Genomic DNA, 13,844 nt, shown 5'->3' with positions numbered 1-13,844 from the left:
AATGTGACAGCAACCCTATGGGACAGGATCTATTATCCTTATTTTACAATGAGGAAACAGAGGCTTATAGGGAGTAAGTAATTTTAAACCCAGACATTCTTGATGCCGTGACCTGTACTCATGCCCCCCATGCTTCACAGCCTTCTCAATGAGTAATTTATCAGGACACCCACGCATGTGAGGTGGTTGAGAAAGGGTAAATATTGTCCTTTCCACATTTTATTAGGGCACTATCAGTAACTGATATAAAAGTATCCTTGGGACTTGGAATACTGCTACATCAGAGATTCACTGGGGTTATCTCTTTAGTTCAGATACTGTCAGAGCTTGATGTGTAATTTCACTTCTGTATAATAATGGTTGAAGTATTTTATGTTGTGTCTGTGGGACAGTTTAAATTAGTATTTCTTGTTTTTGAACAGTGGGCCACAATACGAATTGAAAAAGGAACCCCAAAGGAGTCGATTCTTAAAAACTCTGCTTCTGTTGGTAAGTTTTCCTTTTCATTATGATTGTTACCATATTCAAATTGCGTATATGTAAACCTACCCAATTTGAACTTGAAATATGCAGAGAGCAGTATGTTCTATAGGCTTTGGATCTTTCATAATTCTGTCAGTGTAAAATAGCAGCTGCCTGAGTTTTCATGGACTTTTTATTGTAAAGGTGGTAATATGTGTTAGCTCATCTGTGTGTTCTTATAGATATTGTTTTCCTTTCTAAGGGCATGTATTTGAAGATGGCTGTCCATGGTTTTAAAGATGTAGTCAATGGCCAAAAGAAAAAAGAAAAAGAAAAAGAAAAAGGCTAATGGGAGTTCCTGCGAGTTAAAACCTATTATTGAGGTTTCATTAACCAACTTGTGATTCTCAAAGTATGTTCCTCAAAATACTCTTTTCTGCTGAAGGCTGATTGGTAATACATGAAATAAAAAATAATTTTCTTGTGAAATAAGCTTAGGAATCATCACATACTATACTTTCCTTTTGGAGAGTACTATTGCATACTAATAAAGGCTCAGAAAAGTCCTGCAATAAAGAAACATGCTTGACCAGGTGCAGTGGCTCACGCCTGTAATCCCAGCACTGTGGGAGGCTGAGGTGGGCAGAGTGCTTGGGCTCAGGAGTTCAAGACCAGCCTGGGCACATGGTGAAACCCCGTCTCAACAAAATATACAAAAATTAGCTGAGCGTGGTAGTGCGCACCTGTAGTCCCAGCTACTAGGAGCGGGGCTGAGGTGGGAGGATTGCTTGAACCGTGGAAGTTGAGGCTGTAGTGAGCCGTGATCACACCACTGCATCTGGCCTGGGCAATACAGCGAGACCTCATTTGGAAAAAAAAAAAAGTCAAACTATCAAATACTTTATTGGAAGGAATTTATCTTCTGGAAGCTTTTCTAAAAGGAATTATAGAAATTGTATTCTATAACAAGTTTTGGAAATAACAAAATATTTGACTGAAAACATTGGAGTATTTTTGTATAATCGGATTATGATTTTCAAATGATTGAAGCGACTAGTGGAGCTTCATTGTGTATACTTAAACACCAAAATATTATCACCAATAACATTTTTACCAAGTCTGGATATTTCTGGCTATATTTTTTCCTTTTTTTATTGCCAGGTACCTTCTCTGAGATATAGCAGATCTATAATTTTAAAAAATTATTCTGAGTTCATTTAAAAATGTATGTCCTTATGATTTAAGGAAAGAACAAACTTTCTTGCTGGTTTTCTGTTGTGCTTGGTGAGACTGACCTGTTGATCTTGAGTGAAAATCAGTGAGCCTTGGCCGGGCGCGGTGGCTCACGCCTGTAATCCCAGCACTTTGGGAGGCCGAGGCGGGCGGATCACAAGGTCAGGAGATTGAGACCATGGTCAAACCTCGTCTCTACTAAAAATACAAAAAAAAAAAAAAAAAATTAGCCGGGCGCGGTGGCGGGCGCCTGTAGTCCCAGCTACTCAGGAGGCTGAGGCAGGAGAATGGCGTGATGCTGGGAGGCGGAGCTTGCAGTGAGCCGAGATTGTGCCACTGCACTCCAGCCTGGGGGACAGAGCGAGACTCCGTCTCAAAAAAAAAAAAGAAAATGAGTGAGCCTTAATAGATTGGGGTGATTGCGGTACATGTTTTGGGCCATGAATTTTAATTTAATTTAATTTTCTTATTTACATTAAATTAATTAAATTTTCTGCTTTTGAGACAAAGTCTCACTCTGTCCCCGAGGCTGGAGTGCGGTGGCGAGATCTTGACTCACTGTAACCTCTGGCTCCCAGATTCAAGCTATTTTCCTGCCTCAGCCTCCTGAGTAGCTGGGACTACAGGCGTGAGCCACCATGCCTGGCTAATTTTTGTATTTTTAGTAGAGATGGGGTTTTACCATGTTGGCCAGGCTGGTCTCAAACTCCTGACCTCAAGCGATCCTCCCACCTCGGCCTCTCAAAGTGCTGGGATTACAGGGCATCAGCTATTGCACCCAGCCAGGCCATGAGTTTTAAAGGACACAAAGTATTTCAATTTGGCAGGTGATAGGATTAAAAAATCAGTAGATGAGAGGGTCCAGTAGCATGGGTTTAGTTTTTTGTTTTTTGTTTTTTGCCTATGCAGAAATGAGAACTTTTTGAATATTTACACTTATTGGATTACTATTTTTATTACAATCTTTGTCAAACATCTGCTTTTTCTGTTTTCGATCTTTGTCTTTTCCATGGTATCTCCAGGAAAGAATGGAAGTGAACGGGAGGAGAAAATAGAAATCATAATATTTTAGAGTAATGCTGATGCCCGCAAAATTTGTCATATTTCATTCAGATTGTCTACCCTTCCTTGTAGCCTGTGAAATTGGAAATTGACTCTCATAGTTATTGAACAACTGCAACATGTAGGGTTGACAAAGGATCCAAAGTTGATTAAGACATAGTCCCTGTGGGGAGATAGGCATTTCACTGACCACTGTGATAAATACTGAAATAGGTGCATAAGCACAGGACAGTGTGAGATCTAATTTCGGCTCTGATATGTACTGCTTTCGTCTCTGCTAATCCCACAACTGTGCATGGTATGCAACTCTGCTCCCCTCCTGACTTCGTGCTTGGGTATCCAGGGGTACTTAGTACCAGGGGTATTAAGTAAGGGGTGTGTGCCCTGTTGATACATACTAGTGTTTGGAGTCATCTGAGAAGTAGTGTCACAATCCTAGACAGACTGATAGAGGGTGATGATGAAACATTGAGTACTTGTGTGCTTGGCTGGTGCAGTTTTTGGCCTTGAGAGCACCACGTCTCTGTATCAAAGTTTAGGCAAGGGTCACAGGCAGGCCAAGGACCCCAGGAGTGTGGGTACAATTTTGAGATGTGTCTGAATGATATAGTCCTGAAAACAGATTTTGAGGAGCTGAGAAGGAGAGTTATGCTTATTTTCTGCACTGAAAAACTTCCCTCTGCTGCTCTTTCATTTAGTGGAACACACTTTTTTTTTTTTGAAATGCATTTCAAGTCTCCCTTCCCAGTTAGATCCCTCTTGCATTGTATTTCTTCTGTGCTTTTATTGAATAAGCCAATTGAAAGGTGAGCCTAGGCAAATTATTAACTGTGGTTCAATAATTCTCTTCTGTCTTTGGTCATATTCTGCTGTGTCTTTTATTTAAAAGCTATTTTATTTGTTGAGCTGCAGATATGATTATGGGTAAATCTTGTTAAGAAGTTCTGTTATTGCACTTTCACCTTCCTCTTCTTCCTTTTTTTTTTTTTTTTTTTGAGATGGGGTCTGGCTGTATTGTGCCAAATTCCTGGCCTCAAGCAGTCCTCCTGCCTCAGCCTCCCAAAGTGCTGGGATTACATTCATGAGCCATAGTGCTGGGCCATACCTTACTCTTCTAAGCTTAAGGACTTTTCCTCATTGTTAACACAAAGAAAAAGGTAAATCTTTTTCCCCACTTCAAGTAACTCTTTTATTCTGAGCATTAAACTTCAGTGGAGAATATAGTTACCCTTCTACCCTAGTTTTGTCCCCTGAAAGCAGAACTACTAGAGCCACAGCGTAGAAGGCTAGGACAAGAAAATACAAGAATAATGGCTTGTTTGCTTCTTTTTATCAGCTGTGCCTTTGTTGCTCCAGCCACAGGACAAATGCATCTCCTCGGACCCTGGGACTTGGTCTGACTGAGATCTTAGGAACTTTTATTTTAGCCTGTTTTAAATATACAAAGGATCGTTTGACTTTTAAGAGGCACTGGCCTTACTCTTTGGGCATCTGATTTTCAGGGATTATGATACTGTTAGGTTTGAGTTTGAATTTGGTTCATAGTTTTGATAGTAATTGTGATTAATATTAGTAATTATGTAATTTTAGTGACTCAAGATGAATTCTACTCTAATTGCATTATGACACTAGGACATTTTGAATGATTACCATGAAAAGTCACCAAGCATGAATAAAGGCCTGCATTTACCTGGGAGTGAGTCATAAATGCCACAAATACATAGAGGCGGCAGCTTGTCCTTTGGCATTGTTCCCTTAGAGGGTGATGCTGGTGTGATTCAGCATTGTTAGCCACAAAGTGCACACAACCACTGCAAGTCCTACACCATTCCCTGCTCCAGCAGCACCGCACACGAAGACTGCGGTCACATGGCCTGCTGTTGATTTAGCCCCTGTGCTGAATTTCTCTCTGCATTGTATCTCATGCCCCCAAGTCTCTTTTCCCCACCTAAACACTCAAAAAGGAGAAGGTACTAAGGTGAAAATTCTGTTGTTATACCTATTTAGAGAGAATTCAGGTTGCCTAACATGGCCCTCTAATTTTACTTTGAGAATTTTTTTCTGTAAGGCAATTGACTTAACTACTTGAAATCCTGTATACATTGGTTATATGAACATTAATAAAATCTTATACATTCATAGAAAAATATGGGATCATATTTTGTGACAGAAGTTTGAGAAATATGAAGTCAGGTGGGGTCATGCATGCCTATAGTCCCAGACACTTGGGAGGCTGAAGGGGGAGGATCTGGAGTGCGAGGGTAGCCAGGGCAAAATAGTGAGACCTATCTAAAAAAAAAAAAAGAAAGAAATTTGAGGAATATTTTTATACACTTATTTTGTTTTGGGCAGGCTGTTTTTGATAGTCTAAATTAGCTAACTTAATTAATGGTGTACACTCTGTGAATACAAACCAGTATGTGTTGCCCTCAAGAATATGAAGTATAATGCATCGAATGGGGTTATCTTATTGATAAAATACAGGAAGTTGTCATATATATATATATATATGACATATATATATGTCATATATATATATGTATATATGTATATATATATATGTATGTATGTATATATATGAAACATGTATTAGTATGTGAAATATATAAACTTGTCATATATATATGAAACATGTATTAGTATGTGAAATATATATTATTAATACATAATATATATTATTATTATTATTTTTAAGACAGTGTCTCACTCTATCGCCCAGGCTGGAGAGCAGTGGTGCAATCTTGGCTCACCTTATGCAACCTCTGCCTCCCAGGTTCCAGCAATTCTCCTGCCTCAGCCTCCTGAGTAGCTGGAATTTTGGGGGTGCGTCACCACACCTGGCTAATTTTTGTATATATTTATTATTATTATTATTTTTGAGATGGAGTCTGGCTCTGTTGCCCAGGCTGGAGTGCAACGGTGTGATTTCAGCTCACTGCAACCTCTGCCTCCCGGGTTTGAGAGATTCCCCCACCTCAGTCTCCTAAGTATCTGGGATTACAGGCATGCACCACCATGCCTGGCTAATTTTTACATTTTTAGTAGAGATGAGGTTTCACCGTGTTGGCCAAGATGGTTTCAATCTCCTGATTTCATGATCCGCCCACCTAGGCCTCCCAAAGTGCTGGGATTACAGGCGTGAGCCACTGCGCCCTGAATTGTTAAACTCATTTTTGGGGGTTAAATTTATATTGTAAACATAAAAAATAGAAAACCCCAACCAAATAAAACATTAGTAATCATTCAGCTAATGTTTATTCTGACAAATAGAACTAGTTATATATGAATGGAAGATAGGTACCTTCTTGAGGTGTGATTTGATGGTTATCTGCTCCAAAACAGCTCCATTCAGCCTGACCAGTGCCTGGAATTTAAACTTAAACCTATGGAACAAAGGAGTTTTTAATAAAAATACATTACTTCTTAGAGCTGGTTTTCTCAACCTCAGCACTACTGATACTTTGGATTGGGTAATTCTTTGTTGTGGGGAACAGTCCTGTACAATGTGAGATGTTCAGCAGTATCTCTGGCCTCTACCCAGTAGATGACAGACAGTAGCACACTCCCATTTGTGACAACCAAAATGTGTGCAGACATTGCCAGGGCACTTCTCTCTCCTTCCCTCACCCAACCCTGCTCATTTGTGAATCACTGCTCCTAGAGAAGAATGCATTAGTGTATTGGTACCCACTATCGTTAGCATGATTTTAGTTTTCTAATAAGTAGGCCCTTGAAGGAGCAGAATTTGATTTCTACAGTTTTTGGTGGTTGATTTGGGGAAGAATGGAACGACAAAGTAAGACTTAGGTAGGGGTTGGTTAGATGAGCAGCAGGGTTAGCAGATGGTAGAAGAGGAGGCAGGTTCCTTAAGGAAAGGTAGAAGCAGACAAAGAAATCTTCCTTCAGACTTTGCCTCATAATCTAATGAGAACATACTCATCTATTTGGAGGGAGCTTTACTTTAAAGTGGATTAGAGACTGGCATATAACTGTGCTTTATGGACTGAATGTTTATGTCCCCCCTACCTAAATTGATATGTTGATATCCTAACACCCAAAGCGATGGTATTAGGAAGTGGGGCCTTTGGGAGGTAATTAAGTCATGAAGGTAGAACCATAATGAGTGGGATTCGTGCCCTTATAAATAGGGGCCCCAGGGAATTGTCTAGTCCCTTCCACCATGTGAGGACACAGTGAGAAGATAGCCATCTGGAAATCGGAAAGAGAGCCCTCACCAGAACCTGACCCCAATGGCCCCCTGATCTTAGACTTCCAGCCTCCAGACCTGTGGGAAAATAAATTTCTGTTTTTTGTAAGCTACCCAGGCTATGGTACTTTGTTATAGCAGCCTGAAGTGACTAAGGCAGTGCTCTAAACCTCTGAAACTAAATGACTTAGCATTTAACTTTGACCACTGATGAATGAGCAGGATGAAGTGGTTCTGGCAGGAAATGAGAAGGTAAAAGGTCAGATCAGAGCTATGGTCTTGTAACTGCGTTGCGAAGTAATGGGTGTGAAGAGAGGGAAATAAGCCTTGAATCACAGAAAGGAAGGCTCCCATCTAAGGAAACTAGCTAGGACATTCATAAAATGTCTTGAATTATTTTTTAGATTGTTTTTCTTTTTGAATAGTGGTAACAACATGGATAATATTCCTGTGCCTTACCTCTATTTTGAGTGAAACTAGTTTTAAAATTTTCTGTCTCTAGCACTAACTGCTGAAGTTCTGGTTGGTGATTTAGCTGCATTAGTCCAAAACCCCTCAGCAGCTTGGAAGAGAGTACCTGCATCTCAGAGTTGTGGAGGTTTGAAAAGGTTGAGTGAGAACTGAGATTCAAAGATTATTTGAGGCCCGGCGCAGTGGCTCACACCTGTAATCCCAGCACTTTGGGAGGCCAAGGCAGGTCGATTGCTTGAGCCCAGGGGTTCAAGACCAGCCTGGGCATCATGGTGAAACCCCGTCTCTACAAAAACTACGAAAAATAGTCAGGCATGGTGACTCAGGAGTCTGAGGTGGGAAGGTCTCTTGAACCTGAGAGGTCAAGGGTGCAGAGAGCTGAGATCGCACCACTGCACTCCAGCCTGGGCGACAGAGTGAGAGCCTGTGTCAAAATGAATAGAATAGAATAGAATAGAATAGAATAGAATAGAATAGAATAGAATAGAATAGAATAGAATAATCGAATAGAATAATAGAATAGAATAGAATATTTGAGAGTGAGAAGATAATAGGATCAGACAATAGTCCCTTATGGTCAACTCAAGAATACATAGCCTTTTATTTATTTATTTAGGGAGACAGAGTCTCCCTCTGTTGCCTAGGCTAGAGTGCAGTAGTAAGGACCACTATTGACTGTAACCTTGACCTCCCAGACTCAAGCTGTCCTCCCACCTCATCCTCCTAAATAGCTGGGAGACCACAGGTATGCAGTACCAAGCCTGGCTAATTTTTTCCTTTTTGCAGAGGTGGGATCTCATCTTGTTGTCCAGCCTGGTCTGTAACTCCTGGGCTCAGGTGATCCTCTCGCCTTGGCCTCCCAAAGTGCTAGGATTAAAGGCTGCCTGCCTTATTTATTTAGGGAAGTTCTCTTCACTGTTGATAGGAGCAGACCTCTTAGCCAGTATCTACCGCACTGAAAATCCAGCTTGTCATTTTAGAAGTATTTCCCAAACCAGGCTCCCCACCCTCTGTATATCTCCTGGTCTCTTTATCTCCCAGACAAAAACCCCAATTAAAACTCCAAAACTTCTTTATTTTGTTTCTTTCTTTTAGGCAAGAACCTGTCAATAATAGTAATCATAGTCACCACCATTTGTTAAACATTGGCCCCACTCTTCCAAATTATTTATTATACATGAGGGGGTCTTGTTAATCATCATTTTACTTGCTCTACATTGCATGACTGGTCAAAGGCAGCTTGAAAAGAATCCCAGTTTGTCTGTTCTACTCAAAAGCCCCTGTTACCACTTCCTGCTACTCTCTTACTATGCCTTCCTTACTAGCTCCTATGGGCCATACTTTCTGATTCTCCTTTTGATGTTTAAGGTGACTCTTCTACACGTGGAATGGAAGCTCCCTCTTCTTTTCTTTTCTTTTCTTTTTTTTTTTTTTTTTTTGAGATGGAGTCTTGCTCTGTCACCTAGGCTGGAGTGCAGTAGCGTAATCTCGGATCACTGCAACCTCTGCCTCCCGAGTTCAAGTGATTCCCCTGCCTCAGCCTCCTGAGTAGCCAGGACTGTAGGCGCACACCACCATGCCTGGCTAATTTTTGTATTTTAGTAGAGACTGGGTTATGCCATGTGGCCAGGCTGGTCTTGAACTCCTTATCTCAGGTGATCCACCTGCCTTAGCCTCCCAAAGTGCTGATATTACAGGTGTGAGCCACCATGCCTGGCCTCCTCTTCTGAGAATTGGCTTTGTCACTGTGATATAATAAGAAATACGTGTTGGACTTCTGCTCCCTCTCCCTTTCCTGCCACATAGGTTCTAAAACCTTTGGCATCTCTGCAGTGATAAGTGATAGTATCTTTGTATATGCTGTTGAGATGACTAGTGGCTGGGAGCGCCTGGATAGCCTCAGGATGGCTAGTGGCTGATTGCCAGGGGAGCCAAATATGTGATTAGAGGGTTGGAACTTTCAGCTCCCCTCCATATTGCTCCCCAAAGGGCAATGATTTAATCGATCATGCTGATGTCCTGAAGCCTCCATAAAAACTCAGAAAGACAGGGTTTAGAGAACTTCCAGGTTGTTGAACACAGCCAGGTGCCTGGTGGGAGGTGCACCCCAGCTTCATGGGAACAGAGGCTTCTGTGCTGGGACCCTTCTGAACCTTGTCGTCTGTGCAGTCTTCATCTGGCTTTCATTTGCATGCTTTAAAATATCCTTTGTAATAAATCAGCACTAGTAAATAAAGTGTTTCCCTGAGTTCTGTGAGCCATTCTAGCAAATGACTGAATCTGAAGAAGGGGCTATGGGAACCCTCAATTTATAGCTGGTAGATCAGAAGTACCAAAGGCTTGAACTTGCAATTGACACCTGAAGTGGAAGTGGTCTTGTGGTCTTGTAGAACTGAGCCCTTCATTTGTGGGATTTGACTCTAACTCCAGGTAGATAGTGTCAACATTTAATTGATTTATGGGACATCTAGCTGGTGTTGAAAAATTGTTTGGTGTGGGAGAAAAACCCACACATCTGGGGTCACAGGAGTGTTCTGTGTTGTGGTGAGAGTATAGTAGAAGAAAAGTCAGTTTGTTTTTTTCTTATTATGTAGTCACTTACCAGGAAGCTTATAACAGTTTGTCCTCGCCATCAATGACATTTTTGAAGAAACAAATCTATTAAGAATGTTTAGCATTACAATCAAAGATACTATATATACATGCCAAACCACAAGGCTGACATTTTAAGTGAACTGACGGTTCATTTGACAGTGGAGTTTTATGAATGCTTCTGTGTTGTGGGATTCTTGTTTAATCAAATTAGCTGTGTCCAAATCAACAGAGTTAATGTGGGCTGCCAGCCAAGATGTGGGTCAACTGTGTGTTGAGTGGGTTGTTAAAATGTTAGTCGTTAAAATGGAACTCTGTTGAGACCATTCTGGCCAACATGGTGAAACCCTGTCTTGACTAAAATACAAAAAAATAGCCGGATATGGTGGTGCACAGCTGTAATCCCTGCTACTTGGGAGGTTTAGGCATGAGAATCACTTCAACCCAGGAGGCGGAGGTTGCAGTGAGTCGAGATTGCACCACTGCACTCCAGGCTGGGTGATACAGTGAGACTCAGTCTCAAGAAAAAAAAAGGAAAAGAAAAAGAAAAAAAAAAAAAGAGGAACTCTGCCTATTGTTCTCAACACTGTTTTGTTTTTTTTTTTTCAGTGCTAACTGACAACTGATTAGTGTCCACAGCTCCACCCCCACCCCCATTTATGCATCAAAATTCACAGTTAATTATGTGGCTAATACTTATATTTGGGGTTAAAATTTTCCTATTTTATAATCAGCATTGATTATTTTGTAAGTTTTTGGAGAACTACTGGAATATGTAATGATGAAAAAAGAAATAGATTTTCTCATCTACCTTTCTCAAAAAAAAAAAAGTAAATTTATTGCTTCTAGCCTGGTATTTTTCTTAGTCCACTCAGGCTGCTATAACAAAATACCATAGAGTGGGTGGCTTATAAATAACAAACATTGATTTTTCACAGTTCCGGAGGCTGGAAAGCCCAAGATCAAGGCCCAGCTTCCTATTTGTACAGGTTTGTACAGAGCTGTCCTTTTGCTGTAACCTCACATGATGGGGGGAGTAAGGGATCTTTTTAGGACCTTTCTTTTTTTTTTTGAGACTATTCTCACTCTGTCGCCCAGGCTGGAGTGCAGTGGCTCAATCTTGGCTCACTGCAAGCTCCGCCTCCCAGTTTCATGCCATTCTCCTGCCTCAGCCTCCCAAGTAGGTGGGGACTACAGGCACCCGCCACCACACCAGGCTAATTTTTTGTATTTTTAGTAGACATGGGGTTTCACCGTGTTAGCCAGGATGGTCTCGATCTCCTGACCTCGTGATGCTCCCACCTTGGCCTTCCAAAGTGCTGGGATTTCAGGCGTGAGCCAACACGCCTGGCCTAGGACCTTTCTTATAAGGGCAATAGTCCCATTTACGAAGCTCCACCCTCATAATCTAATTACCTCTCAGAGGTCCCACCTCCAAATACTCTGACATTGGAGATTAGGTCTCAACACATTAGTCTTAGCAGATGCAAACATTTAGTCTATGGTGGTACTTTTAACTTGGTTTTAATAACTGAGAGATGCTAGCAGAAAATAACTCAGATATAAAAAAAGGGGAGGGGTACAGATTGTTCTATTACAAATATGCAAACCATGTAGAAATGGGAACATTGAAGTTACCTTTATTTTAGTAAAGCTTTTGATTCTGTTGTAATCCCAAATAACAGGGTTAGCAAATCCATTCTGCCTGTTCCCTTGCCATCATCCTGGCAGACATCACTAGTTGATGAAATCTGACTCTAACTCAGGGATATCCAGTCTTTTGGCTTCCCTGGGCCACATTGGAAGAAGCAGTATTGTCTTGGGTCACACATAAAATACGCTAACACTAACAATAGCTGGTGAGCTTAAAAAAATTGCAAAAAAATTTCATAATATTTTAAGGAAGTTTATAAATTTGTGTCGGGCCACATTCAAAGTGGCCCGACACAAATTTATATGCAGCCCACAGGCCATGGGTTGGACAAGATGCCCTAAACTGTGATATGGCCTCAGAACTCTTTCATGGAACCCAGCAGAGAGCTACTTATGTCTCACTGTTTTGGAGCTGGCCTTTGCACCACCTCTCATCTGGAGAATAGATAGGGGTTCTCACGCTGTGTACCAGAGAGGGTCACTAACTGAGAGTTGAGGAACCTGTTGAGTAACTGGGTTTTGGCATGCATTTGATTTTATTGTTTGAGGTAGTATTGATGAATTTGGCATAATGTAAAAGGCAATGCAGTTGATTGGAGACTCTTAAGAGTTTTAAACAATGTAGGAAACCAGATTTTAAAGTCATCTTGACTGGGTGTGGTGGCTTATGCCTGAGATACCAGCACTTTGGGAAGCCGAGGCGGGTGGATCACCTGAGGTCAGGAGTTCAAGACCAGCCTGGCCAACGTGGTGAAATTGCATCTCTACTAAAAATACAAAAAATTAGCTGGGCGTGGTGGTGCATTCCTGTAATCCCAGCTACTAGGGAGACTGAGGCAGGAGAATCACTTGAACTGAGGAGGCGGAGGTTGCAGTGAGCCAATATCATACCACTGCACTCCAGCCTAGGCGACAGAGCAATACTCTGTCTCAAAAAAAAAGTCATCTTGATAGTTTTGATGAATGAGCTATCAGAGAGCGGAGCTACTTTCAAGATTGTTTACCCATAGATGATGCTCTAAAATGGGATTAAAAAAACTGGGCTGGGTTATGTGATAAAGGCATGCCACATAAGGGCAGAGGCAGAGGTTTAGACAACCAGACAGTGAAAAACAAGGCAAAACATAGAACCTAAAAAGATGCTGCAATGCATAACAGAACCAGCACGTTCAACTACACAGCCATGACTGAACCACTCACCCTGGTTTCTGCATGCAGTGTGAAAGGAGATCATTTTGGATGGGGGACACTGGAAAATGTTTTTTGGTGGATATGTTGGTGTTGAAGTGGCCATGTGGAGATGCATTGGGATTAAATAAAGTGAGAAGACTGTCTAAACTGGAGGGATGAGGGAATGGCTTAATTAGCAATGGGAGTGTATTTAGTTTAAAGAAGGGACAAAACATAGAAATAAAGTTGTAGGTAGGCAAGATTGGGTTCTGGAGGCCCTAAAAACAAAGCAGTTTGGCTTTGATGTAAAAGCATAGATAAACCCAGGTTTACTGTTCATATTAAGGGTGGTAAAGAGGAAATTCTGAAGCCTAAAAAATGGTTAAGAGATCTGTGAATCTGTTAAATGAGATCTGTGAAGGCTGATTACTGAATTTAGAGAAAAACCAAGGGATGACTCATATTAAGTTAGTTAACTAAGATGGAAAGAGGAAGCAAACCCACGGTTTCTCAAATTCTTAAGAGGTGGAACAAAATGACTGGCTTAAATGTAAATAAAAGAATTATATTGTATATAAGAAAAAACTTCTTGTTAGCAAAAAATGATTAGAAAACTGGACCAGATTAGCAGGTAGATTATATGAGATCTTTTACAAGTAGGATAAATAGTTTAGAATTTTGGGAGAGGTATAAGTTATATAACAAAGCTCTTCATTTTCTTAACAGTGCCTGGTCATCTTGGTTGTAAAAACCTCTCTATAAAAATTTTAAATGTCTGTTTATTTTTAAATCCTTCTTTAGGCAGTGTTTGTAATTGTGGGACTATCTCATATGGATTACTTAGTATATAGCAGATAAAGCAGGATTTTTTTTTTTTTTTTTTTGGAGATGGAGTCTTGCTCTGTCACCCAGGCTAGAGTGCAGTGGCCCAGTCTCTGCTCACTGCAACCTCCGCCTGCCGGGTTCACGTGATTCTCCTGCCTCAGCCTCCCAA

At 41.0% G+C, this 13,844-nt stretch overlaps 1 protein-coding gene across 2 annotated transcripts in view; it reads left to right on the top strand.

Moving 5' to 3' along the window:
- Positions 1-13,844, top strand: part of GPAT3 (glycerol-3-phosphate acyltransferase 3) — an 85,028-nt gene that overhangs the window by 8,429 nt on the left and 62,755 nt on the right. For both annotated transcript variants that reach the window (XM_010358963.2, XM_010358964.2), the window contains exon 3: positions 423-489. In XM_010358963.2, coding sequence (XP_010357265.1) covers positions 423-489 — 67 coding nt within the window. The remainder of the gene's footprint in view (positions 1-422; positions 490-13,844) is intronic.

The sequence above is a fragment of the Rhinopithecus roxellana genome, chromosome 2 (genome assembly GCF_007565055.1).
Source record: "Rhinopithecus roxellana isolate Shanxi Qingling chromosome 2, ASM756505v1, whole genome shotgun sequence".
Lineage (NCBI taxonomy): Eukaryota > Metazoa > Chordata > Mammalia > Primates > Cercopithecidae > Rhinopithecus > Rhinopithecus roxellana.
This window is presented reverse-complemented; position numbering and strand designations above follow the sequence as displayed.